The 13171-nt window shown below is 28.7% G+C and overlaps 1 protein-coding gene across 1 annotated transcript in view; it reads right to left on the reverse strand.

Moving 5' to 3' along the window:
- The window catches only part of LOC107452007 (BRISC complex subunit Abraxas 2), a 66091-nt gene extending 53171 nt beyond the window's left edge, over positions 1 to 12920 (reverse strand). The window contains exons 1-3 of the mRNA XM_016068281.5: positions 12522 to 12920; positions 5714 to 5804; positions 1219 to 1322 (exon numbers count right to left, since the gene is read on the reverse strand). Coding sequence (XP_015923767.1) covers positions 1219 to 1322; positions 5714 to 5804; positions 12522 to 12638 — 312 coding nt within the window. The 5' untranslated portion in view covers positions 12639 to 12920. The remainder of the gene's footprint in view (positions 1 to 1218; positions 1323 to 5713; positions 5805 to 12521) is intronic.
- Positions 12921 to 13171: the final 251 nt, after the last annotated feature.

Here is a 13171-nt window from a genome sequence, read left to right on the forward strand (position 1 = left end):
AAATGGACGACTCTCGTAAACGGACAATAGTTTCGGTCCCAAGAGTGTCCACTTAACCGATATTTTACTATATATTAATTTTAAAGCAATTAGCTATAAAAGAATTTTTTAGCATCATCAAAATCAGTTTTCAAATAGAATAAAATTAGATTTTAAAAAAATTCTTAAAAAAATTACTTATTTAAAATTTCAAATCACATTTTACTACTTTTAACAGGGCATCTGCTACATTTTAGATTTTCAAATTCATGATTTTTCATAACTTTAGTGAATAATTCCAAGAATTTTTCATGACTTTCCGAAGTTACTATTTTCTCCACAAAATACAACAATAAATTTAAAAAGCTTTATAATAACATTAATTAAAATGATAAGTATACCCAAAACTGTTATACTCTGTATCTTATTACTTATTGTTTTTAAACATAAAAAACAGAGTAAAGGAAAAGTTGAAGCAATAAAATAGCTGAAAAAAATATAAAAGCAAATAACTAAATACTGTTAGATATATGTAGTTATTTAAAGCTGTTAATTATGTCCGTCTTCAAAGCGTAATATAAAATGTCTAAACTAGAATTTTAAATTGATAAAATAAAAAATAAATAGATAAAAAAAATTCTGAAATCACAGGAGTTAAAAATATAATTTGCCTTAGAAATGATGTTCTTTCTTTCATACTTTGAAAGAACACTATAATTTTCAAAGAACAAGATAAAAACATTTTATACTTTAATAGAATATGACTATGAGAGTGGATTTTGCTACAAATTTTAGATATTTGGAACATTGAAACACTGTTAAATTGGGGGGGAGGGATTCCATTTTAAAAATTAAGATTTTTCGGCAACCTAAAACTATGACTTTCCATGATTTTTTTAAAAAATAGATAAAATCATGACATTTCACGACAAATTTTGTTCAATACCGAAATCCATGACTTTCTAGGTGAGCAGATATCCTGTTTAAAGTTTTGAGGAAAAATTCATAGAAGTTCTAAATATTACTTCTATCATTCCTAATCTAATAAATAAACATTTTATTTTTGACCTTTTTAGAAAGATATTTTTCTATTTATATACAATTTTTAACGATTATATAAAAAATTTTAAAATTTTTATAGTATGTAATTAAATTTTACAAGGCAAAATACAAAATTTGAGCAAAATAAATTGAATTTGAAACATATGAATTAGTTTCAATCAAAATTAGTTTAATTACCTTTATTCTGTCACCTAGAAAATTTTTGATGAAGTCTAAGTTAATTACACCTTTGCTATCATAGAATGATAGAAAGCTACCACATGGATAAGCAGAAAAGACACCTGAAAAAAAAATGAGGAGGTTAATTTAAAAGCAGGTTTTGAAATCAAAACTATTTCAAATCGAAAGAAATTACTTTATTTCAGACTCAGTTCAGGTCAGATTCAAAATGGAAAAAAAAAATTTATTCGGATGTGAAAAATCATTAATATTATACATTAGCAAAAATTTATAGGTAGACCCCACACAAAAATAAATTAAAAAAAAAAAAAAAAAAAGAAGCTACATGGAACTTTAAAAAGCCTTTTTTTTCCAGTCAAATCTCTGAGCAACAGATCCTTGCAGGACTAATTCTAATTGACCAATGTTAAGAAGTGGCCACTATTCAGAGTAATAAAAAAAATGTCAAAAGATAAAATATAAAAAATCCCGAACAATAGATCAAATTCACTAAAATAATGACCTAATAATAAGAAATTTTTATTTTAAACAGCATAGGCTTCTGCATGTGTATGAGAGTCCAGGTAGCTGAGGAAAAAACCGCAGAATGAATCACAAGATCAAAATTAAAAGGACAGAAAAAGTAAAATAGTTCATTAACTACTTTCTTATTGATTGTAACTGTAAAAAAAAAATCAATGAAAAGCAAATAATTTTGTCAGACATACAAAAAAAGGAAACAATAATGACAAAAGTTTCAGGGCATTTTCATTTTTATTTCAAATATATGTTTCAGCTCTCTGAGGAAATAAACCAAAACATAATTACAATGTACAGTTTTTTTCCTTATTTATGCAAAAGGCCAGTTTATTTCTTTTAGGGTTTCTGTGTTTTTTTCTACATGATACAAATCAACTTTTTTTTCACTCTTGAATGCTCGGATTACTTACTTTTATTTGTCAAAACTATTTAACTTAATATTTTTATTTAAAAAACGTCTTTGTTACAAAGCATGCGAAAATTAATAACTGACTAAGACTTTGAAATATAACTTATTTAATTTCTTTTTTGTAGTGATTGAGAGATGAATTCTGAATATATATTTATCTAATTTTTCTATTTTGGATATTATTTTAAAAATTATTACGAAACTGTTTTGAGAAGTGAATTATTAAATAATACATAAAAATTAAGAAGTTAAAAAAAGGGTGTTTTCAGAATAGTTTATCAGCAAGATTTATTACTTGCATAGTAACTAAAAAGTGTAATGCCAATCATGTGAAATCTAGGTAGTCCCGTTTTTTCTTACAAATCTTTTCATTTGTTATAAATTATACGTCATACATTAGTAAAAAATATCAAAATCTTTCTCCAAAATAAAAGTAAAATTTCTTAACAGATGTATTTAAGAGGACAAATAAACACATAATTTACTTTAAAGTTAATGAATGGAATTTTTTGAAGTACTGTATACATTCCTGAAATGAAATGCACATTGCTTTCTGTTGCATGTTCATTTGCATTTTTCAAGGTATGAATTTTTTATGTATCTAAGATAGTACAAAAAATTATCATTTTTTATCTTTTTTACTTTTTGCTTTTTAAATGAATGAAAAAAGGTAATAAATTTTAAACATTTGCTTTCTAAAATTTCCAAGTAAATAATTGACGATTTTAATGAACATGCAGGAAGGCTCATTAAATTTAATTAATGATATATGTACGAATAAACATAAAATGAACAACTAGTACCTACAATATGCATTCATGTTTCTTTAATAAATGATTGCATCTATTGCAATTAATCTTTCTTTCGTAATTAACAAAATTTGAACCAAATAAAATATATTATCAAACAAAAATAAAATTCACAAATATAACATATATTTTTAGTATTCTTTAAAATACAAAATACAGTCAGCCCTCGATACAAGGTCATCCACATATAAGGTCACTTTTCCAAAGTCCCGACTCACTGAATAGGAATGCTTTGTTACAGATTATCGGATATGTGGTCAAGTTTTAAAAATCGTTATCGCTTATAAGGTCATTTTTATCTGAGGCGAGGGGCTCTTTTCTAACAAAAGCCTAGTTAACTTCTTTACAAGGCAATTACCCCTCTCGAGTTCAAGGAAAATGTTGCAGTTTGTGAAGAAGCGAAAAGTTGTTTTCATAGCAGACACAGCTCATAACATCCCACAGTTAGCCTCAATTGACATTTTTGTCTAAAAAAAGTGGGTATAATGGATGAAATAATTTAAATTAAGAAAATTAGTAAATAATTTAAATTAGTGAAATTAAAACAATTATTGAAGAAAAAATTTCCAGCTTTTCTTTAAAACTCCCTGATTTTTCCAGGTTTTTATCCAAATTTTCCTGATTTTTTCAGGTTTTTTCCAGTATAAAAAAATTCCCTGATAATTCCAGGTTTTCCAGGTGGGTGGCCACCCTGTCCAATTTCTGAAATTGTTTCACACGTTGTGGACAGTGAGGACAATGACAGTGATCCTGAGACTGTAGCTGTAACCCAAGCGGAAGCCTTCAATGCAATAAATGCTATACGAAATCTTTTTACAAACCATGAGGGACATTTTAAGAAGTTACAAAATCTACAAAACATTGTTCGAAAAAGGGAACTAAAAGCGAAACAGGCCTGCATAAATGATTATTTTAAAAAAAGGTAAGATGTAATGTATGTATGTACACTTTGAGGAAATTTGTAAACAGCTTTATTTTAAATTTAAAAAAATTTTAAAAATCTAACTTTTTTTAATTCTTTTCTAATTCTGCTAAAATATATTGACTTAAATATTTAATTTATGGCCGATCGTTTTCGTTTGTATCACCATTTTTAAGAAATCATAATGTGTACTATTTACGTGTTTAGTTATGAACTGCTAATGATTCGGTTAAAAGGGTACCCCGCTTATAAGGTCACTTTTGCGATATCCCTTAGGGAGACCTTATATCGAGGTCTAACTGTATAAATTTAATCCTAGGTGTCATGACAATTTCATTAAACTAAGAATTCAAAATATCAGAAAGTGAGTATCCTTAGTCTATAATAGAAATCTTATAATAATAATAGAAATCTTATAAAATAAAATTGGGAATATTTAGGTCAAATCTTTTAAAATACTCGTCACAGACAATTTTCTTTTCAACTGAAAAAATTTTTTGTTCATTCTTTGTCTAAAAATATCATAGTCATCTTGAAATACTGAATCATGGGTCTGTCCAGACATTTTGTGAACGGTCCGTTTTTTGTAAAATTGTGAAAAAATTACTCGTAATTTGTGAATATAAAATAAAAGTTAAGTCACATTCTTTCAACCAGGATCCGCTTTTGTGAATTTGTGCAAATAGGGTCCGTTATTGCGAAAAAAAAACTTTTTCAAGGAGTTTCTAAATTGCAAAGACATACAAGATTATGCTCAATGCTGTAAAATTATAATTAAAAAAATTAAATTTTAAAAAATAAACAGCAAATGCATCTACTAAATAAGCGATGCAACATACAAATATTTGGCATTTAGCCGACTGCTGAACGCAGAATATTAATTTCGGACGAATAAAGGAAGAAGCGTCTGCGGAAGACAAAATTTAGTTCGTTTACGTCTGTCTTTCTCCCCACCCTCCTGGGAAGGGTTTATTCGATTAACAAAACAATAATGAAGATAAACAAATTTGTGAAGGGTCCGATTAAAAGATAAACTATTTTGTGAAGGGTCCGTTTCTAAGTTAAAATATTTTGTGAAGGGTCCGTTAACGGACCCAAATTTCTTCTAAACAGACCCCTGTGAATATACATCTGTTGGTGTATTTTAGCACACCCTGAAGGGTTTACAATCCAAATAAATTATGCAATTAGTGTAATGTGTATGCATATTGCACATAATTTGTTTAAAAGATAATATATTATAATTTAGTAAAATGCTTTTTCTAATCATGTACTATATTTTCTCATGCTTAATTATAAATTTTGTTTGCAAAAAACAGATTACTGAAATACGATTTTCTTCATATAATTTTGTATAAAATGTGACAAAGTTAAATTTTAAAACAAAAAGTTTATATTTTCAAAGAACAACATAGCTTGAAAATTGCAGAGAAAATGCATTTGGAATAATAGATTGTGAGAAAAAAAACTGATTGGTCGGCATTAAGATCAGTTTTTTCAAGCGGAATTCATTTGAAAAACCTGCTGGGTTTTTCCGGACTGGGCCCACCTTGACAAACCTTGTAAAAGGCTTAAATAAATGGAGATATGGCATTTTAAATCACTGCCAGTAAGAGGAAAAAATACTTTCAATTAAATTTAAAAATTTATAAGTAAAAGCGATAGAATTATTTTTTACTGATTATTTCATTTTTTTATATTTATTTTATTTTTTATTATTTTCATGAATATTTCAGATGTGCTCTGCTTAATTTGACATAAACAGTTAAAATTCAAATACAGCTGATGAAATATTATTTGTAAGGAAAAGTATTTATTCTAAAATATACATACTTATCATAAGGTCTTCCTCAGTATTGCACATTGATTGATCATTAATCTCAAAACGAATTGATTTATAACTTCTTCCAATTAAGAAACCCTCCTAAAAATTGAAATTTTTGAATTATTTTAAGGCAATATTGTTTAAGATAAACAATACTAACAATATAAATGATTAAAAAATAAGTCTTTAATGAGATGCCTAATTTTTTTCTTTTTAATTTATAATTGTATAATGAAATGCTTAAATAAAAAGAAAGACATGTTATTTAAAAGAAAGCACATTTTGAATTTTTATTGCTTTTCAAAGATGCAGATAGCAGATACTGATCAAAGATAAAAGAAAATACTAATTTAAAAAATAATAGCAAATACTAAATTATTTAGAACATTAAATTGATTTAAATTAAATCACTTGATTTTTAAATAAAAAGTAATTGAATTAAACCAAAAACATCAGATGCATTTTTCTTTCAGGAATTAGGACAATGTAGCTGGTGGTTGCCTACATATGTTTGCAAAATAATCATTTTGGGTTAAAATTGTAACAAAACAAAATGTTTGTTTTTCACTTTTCTATATTGATAGCAGAAATCTAAAAAAAATGTCTTTATTTATCTCTTTTTGAGTAATATTGCTCATTTAAATATGAAAGAAAATTCTTTGTTTGCACCCCCAAGACAGAACTGCGGTGACATTGGCGCAGAAAGTTACAGAATTTTTGCAGAAAGATTTTTTATTTAGGAAAGAAAAAATTTTGGTTTTCCTTTCTGCATAATTTTTAAGAAGAAAAAAAAAATTCTGTAGAATTTTTTTTTAAAGATGTCTTTTTTGCACATCAGAGAGGAAAGAAATAATCATGATTTTTCTATTCTTATTTGGGATTTTAAAAAAAAAATCTATAATGATTGGCTTCAGCTAGAATTTATTATTTTCTGTATATAAATTTATTTCAAATGGATATGCACCTCAAAGTTATAGTATACAATGATATAATACAATAATGTAATTTATAACTAAGATTTTAATATTTAATTAACAATTATCAGCTCATATTGAAAATCTAATACATTTATCAGTTTCTTAAGTTTTTAATATTAAGAAGATTTTACCACACACAGTTATGAGAATAGTTAGTTTTACAATTAGGTGATAGCTTACATCATATCACTTGTCCAATGGTTTGTTATTTGCTGACATACATGTATACTACCCTACAATAATGGAAGAAACACTTTGAGTGTTTGACATTTTTTAAATTTCTCAAGAAATACTTAAAGAATTATTTTATAACTTAAGAGATGTTCAGTTCAAGCAATTTTTAGACTTAGCAAGGAGATTTAAAGTTTTCAGAGGTCTGGGATACAGACAATAAATTATGAAAGAAAACAAGTATTTTTTAACACCCAATGCCAGAAAATCAAGCAATAAGCTAGACTTCCATTAATAGCAGCATAAAATTTATTCTATTTAATAGTAGCATAAAATTTTGTAAACCAAAAGTAAATATTTATGGAGATATAGACATTTTTATGAAGGAAAAAAAAACTAATTTTTTTGCTATAACTTCATAAATATGCAATGGAATCAAAAAATATTTTTGGAGCAATATGATAAAGCTAAAAAATGTACAAGATATAAGTATTTAAGGCATTTCTTTTGAACAGTATTTGGAAACTTAAAAAAAAAAAAAAAAGTTTGATTTAAATATTTTAAAACTTTCTGTAATTTCTGAAGGAAAAATCAAAACTATCATGGATTTTCCTGAAATTTCATTTTGTACCATTAAACAAAATTTATTAAAAATTAGAGTGGTATTGTGGGGGCTCATTTCCCCCACAATGCCACTCAAAAAGTATGTTTTCCTCCCTTATACCATCACATTTTGGCTTCAGGACGATTATTGTATGGTATTATCATTTGTTATTAAATTTTCCTTTAGGGAAACAAAATAAAATTTGTGGCAAACTCCTGATCATTTTGAGCTTTCCTTTAAAAACTACTAAGAAAACTGCTTGAAATTTTGAAGATATTCAAATCAAACTTTTTTCATTAGTTACCAAATTTCAATACAAAATTAGAAAAAAATATTTAAAAAATTTTCTGTGCATGCTCAGTGTAACCGAACTACCTTCAATATTTATATCTTGTGCAGTTTTTAACAAATTTTTTCCAGAAATTTTAAATAAATAATTTTTTAATTTATTTTAAATATTTCCAAAAACTTTTGCTTGATTCCATTCAATATTTATAAAGTTGTAGCAAAAAAAAATGTAAGGCAAAAAAATTAGTTTTTGATAAAAATATCCATATTTCCATAAATATTTACTCTAAGTTTATGAAATTTTATACAGTTATTTCAATTATCAACTTTAGTAATAGATACAAGTTACAAGCTTATTGTTTGATTTTCTGACATAGGGTGTTCAAAAACATTTATTTTCTTTCATAATTTATTGTCAGTCTCCCAAACCTCTGAAAGCTTCAAACCGTATTCCCAAGTATAAAAAAATGGACTAAACATCTATAAAGTTATAAATTAATCTTTTAAGCATTTCTTGAGAAATTTAAAAAAGAATATCAAAAACTCAAAGTGTATCTTCTTCCATTATTGTTGGGTAGTGAAGTATATTATATATATATATACACACACAGTGAAACCTCCGTTGAGCGGACACTCTCGGGACCCAAAAAATTGTCCGTTTACGAGAGTTGTCCGTTTAGGGGACGGGTATACATTGATAAAGAATACTCAAGCCATAAATTGCTTTAAGAATAATTGCAATGATTTAGAAATAATTAAATATATAAGAACTATTCACATTGACATTTATTAAAACGTAACAAAATTATAATATTTATAATACAAAAAGAGAAGATTAAGAAACACATGCCTCTATTATACTATTATCCAGTTGAAAAGAAAGATGTGATAGAAGTTTGTTTTAAGTGACTGCGATAAAAAGGTAGGCATGGTCTATAACTCCGTCCCCACATTGGTGACCTTCGGACGTGATCTGAACATGCAGTAAGGCCCACTTTGATCTGGTAACGCCTACTTTGTTGGATGAACAGTTGACTTGCTACTCGTGACTGTGACATAATCAACCTCCACACGCTGTTGCTACCCGTCTCGTCGCGATTAAACACAATGTCTGCCAGCATACACTCGACTGCTAATGGCAACACAGGAGCGACTACGATTGTGAAGTTAATACACCTCTCACATTCAGCAATCAAACACTCGGTGACCTTAAAACCAGCTCTCCCGGTACTTCATAAGTACAGCAACTAGTGGTATCTGTTCATCGAATCCTATCCCTGATAAAATTCTAGTGGGGGAGTATTGTGGCGTAACTACCACTACGAAATTTAAACATCAATTCACTGGTATATAAGAAAAGCTAACTTGATTCAATCATTCCAGTAAACACCAAAAATAATAACTATCTAATTGCATTCTATGCGGACGACACGGCAATAGCCATGCGTTCCATGAATCCAAACCAGTCTGTCGTTAATCTCAATAAACTTATGCCACCTATAGAAAATTGGTGTATTGAAAATAAAGTTGCTATAAACACTGGTAAATCCAATCTAATGGTCATCAGAAGGAAAAAGAGATTTAAAAACAATAATAGCAATGTTACTCTATTCAATAATCAAATACCAATTACAAATAAGGCCAATTACCTAGGCCTATGCATAAATGATAAACACAGATGGAACCTCCATATAGATAAAACAGTAAATAAAGCCTATGCTGCCTATAGCTGCATTAGACCACTACTGAACTCTAACTCAGCACTTCCACTTAACCTAAAGAGGCTACTGTATCTACAATGCATTGGACCGATACTGACATACGCCAGCCCTGCTTGGGGCTGCACAAGGCCAAACCAAATTAAAAAAACTGGATATAGCGCAAAATAAAATTTTACGACGTATCACTGTAGCACATTCCCACCTCCCAAACTCTTCCATCAGGAATGACTTAAAAATAGACAGCATTAGTGAATATATAAATAAACTCTGAATGCGACTTGGTATAAAAGGGGAAATAACTCAGATCCTGCTGATTGTAACAAAATTCTAATTCCCGATATGAAATACTACAACCAGATTACTTCAATTTTTCTCTCAGACATGATCATATCTAAATATTATCAATAAACAGGGTTCAAACAGAGATCAGAAGAAGAAATCCAAGGAGTCCAAAATTTAAAAACTTTGAGCAAAAAATAACCAAACAGTTTTTTTTTTAAATCAAAAAGCAGTAACTATAAAGATTTTTCAAAAATGTGTATTCAGATGTTAAAGATTAACATAAAAACCTACCAATCTTATATTTTTAAATTTGAATACATAAAATCTAAGGCATTTTATACAATGAGAAAAAAAAACAGTAAATCATTAATTGAGTTTGCTTGTAACATGTAAAATTAAAATTATTTGCTGTTATTTTTTTCATCTAACCCTTGCAATTAAATTTTTTTTCTTCTAAAGTTTTTCTTAAACTATTAGATTTTGACAGCTAAGTCATGTAACATGCGATTTCATTCCCTTGCTTGGACAGCATCAGCGAACTTAGTAACTTCATCTATGTAACACAATAACCTAAGGAGTTTCTAAGGACTAACTTGGAAATTTAAGTAGTTCTAAGTACTCCTTGGAGACCTTTTTATTTCCAAGGAGTATAAGGAGTCTGTACGAACCCTGATAAAGTCACAAACACACACAGCATATACACTGGACTACGGCAAACCCGGTGAAGGAGTAACTCTGAAAAGGGTCCGATATGGGCAAGCCATAGTATCCATTAAGTTCAGTACAGTGAGTAACCCGGTACGAGTGGTTGAATACCACGACGACCGGGTCCCTGTTGTAGCAGAGCCTTACACAAACTTTAACCATCATTAGTGTTACTTAAACATGTAAATAATTTATTAAATATGCACATAGATTAAATGCAGATTTAATCTGACCACCGCCTCTGCAATTCACCGCCATTATTCCAGGTGCCCACGGGCACAATCACCGATGACAGTATGAAGTGTCCGCTTCGCGGACAGGTACACTGAAATAGAACTCAGTTCAAGTTCACTTGATTCAATCATGAGGTACCTTTTGATAGATGAAGGTTGGCATGATCGATAACTCAGCCCCCACACTTTCAATGCATGTGATTATAAATCCTGATGATAAATTTAAAAATTGTATGAACATGAATCACGTGCAATATTTGATTTTAAATCAGGGTTGGCAGGTTTTTGACATGTGACAGTTTTTGACAGTTTAAACCGTCACGTCAAAAACCTCACTATCAAAAATGTCGGAAATGTCAAAAACCCTATATTCATATGTGAAATTTAATAAATACATAAAATTTATATATTTTTTATAAAGGATAGTGTTTCTAAATGTGTTCTGGAAAAAATAAATTTAAAATTTTGAAGAAACACTTATATTTTGAATAGTACCTAACCAAAATCTTGTACTTTTGAAAACTGACATCTTTTGTAATATTATGTATTCCTTTTCATGTGTTATTGAAAATCTGCAGTGATATTATTAAGAAATTTATTTATAACCAAATTTAGTGTATAGTACAGATTATACTAAAACATTTAACATTTTTAAAGATAAACATTAGCAGTTTTGTACATTAGACATCTTCTTTTAAAGAAAAATCTTTTTAATATTCCTTTAAATCTTTTAACATAAGACAATACAAATTTAAGTGTTTTCTGTTAAATACACAGAGTAGTTAGTGTCGATTTACAGTATATTCAGCCTATTCATTTACTATGCTAAAAATTTAGTTTATCCAAATACTTGTGAATTTCATTTTGCTGAATACGATATAGTTTTGCTGAATGTAAATACAAATCGAGATATTGCATTTTTAAATCTAGTAAATATGAATCGCTATGTACGATACTTAAATCGCGTAAATAAGAAGCACAATGCACAACTCTTAAATCATGTAAATACGAAAATCAATGTTTGGTATTAAACTCCCATGAATAAGAATCTAGATATTAGTAAATTCTGGGCTTGGGAATTCTAAAAGACTTGTTTGTATTGCTTTTATTTGATCATAATAATTAGAAATATACAATGCTAATTGAATTAGCAAATGAATATTTTCACCGCAAAGCCCCTGATATTTTTTTATAATTATTTCATTATTTTCATGCCAGCAAACAGGAAGCAGCGACGTCTGAATTACGAAAATAATAACTATATGACGGCTGTTAAAAATATACAAAATCTTATTTTCTACACGTAAAATAGTTAAAAGAAGCAAAAATGCAGAAGGGTTGGCAACTACGAAATCAGAAACAAATATAATCATGTTATTTCAACAACTGCATTTCCAGAAAAATCTGAATATTTATTAAAGAAAAAAAAACTTTTAGAGAATCAGACTTTCGGATAAAAAGGCTGAAACTTAAAGGACAAAAGCGAAAAAATCTCATCCCTGTATAATAATATCCCCTACCTAATTAACGTATTAACGAGAATGCCTCAGAACATAATTCTAATGAGATTAAGATTGCATTCTAATTCGGAAAAAATAAACCAAAAGTTATTCAGATTTAACCTTTATTTTGCGCACTGTATATAATGCCATAGTAAAGATAATTTTGTCTACTCCTTGTCTGGGTTACTTAAGACAATTAAATAAGAATGTGTTAAATAATAATTTAAAACAAAATTTGCTAAATAGATTGCATACAAGCCTTCTCATGGTTATATTCGTTTAATTATTTCGTACCTGCTAAAAAATATTTTTGAGGAAGTAACGAATACTCACTTGATCACCAAGGCAATTCGAATTATCTAACATAACAGTTGAAAGAACAAATGGACTTAGAAATACTTTTGGCGCGAGTGAATTTTGCAAGTTCGACATGGCTAGAAACTTAACCATACAGTATTATAGGCAAGCAAAACACAAACTTCATATCAAAATCAGTTTGGATGATTGATGTTAGTTGAAACTATTGAAACGGCATACTTCTGCTCTCTTCAAAGATATTTAAGCAGAAACAAAGAAATCATCCTGGTTTACAGAAATTCGAAAAAAATACCTGAGCACTGTGTGATCCATTCAAAAAAATAAATAAATAAATAACGGTTCACTGTGTGTTTCGATATGGGTCTACTTGTGTCTGTACGCACAACCGGTTGAGCAACTGCGCATGCGCAGAGCAAAACTTTTGGCGCCTCAGCCAGTTGCAAACGGCGAAAAGTTGCCAAATGTTGCACACCCAGCACTTTACAACTCGTTGAGAGATTTTCGTCTTTGGATAGAATAGTTCATCAAATCATTACCAGATGACGCTAAGTTTCAACGACAGATGACGATAAAAGCAGCCATTGGGATATTTTTTCTGTGCTCGTGCTCTCTGCTATTGAAGATATTTGGTCAATTTAGGAATTGGTAACTGGGCGGAGTGAGCT

This window comes from Parasteatoda tepidariorum, chromosome 11 (genome assembly GCF_982258835.1).
Source record: "Parasteatoda tepidariorum strain Cologne lab strain chromosome 11, Ptep-v5.0, whole genome shotgun sequence".
NCBI classification, from domain to species: Eukaryota; Metazoa; Arthropoda; class Arachnida; order Araneae; family Theridiidae; genus Parasteatoda; species Parasteatoda tepidariorum.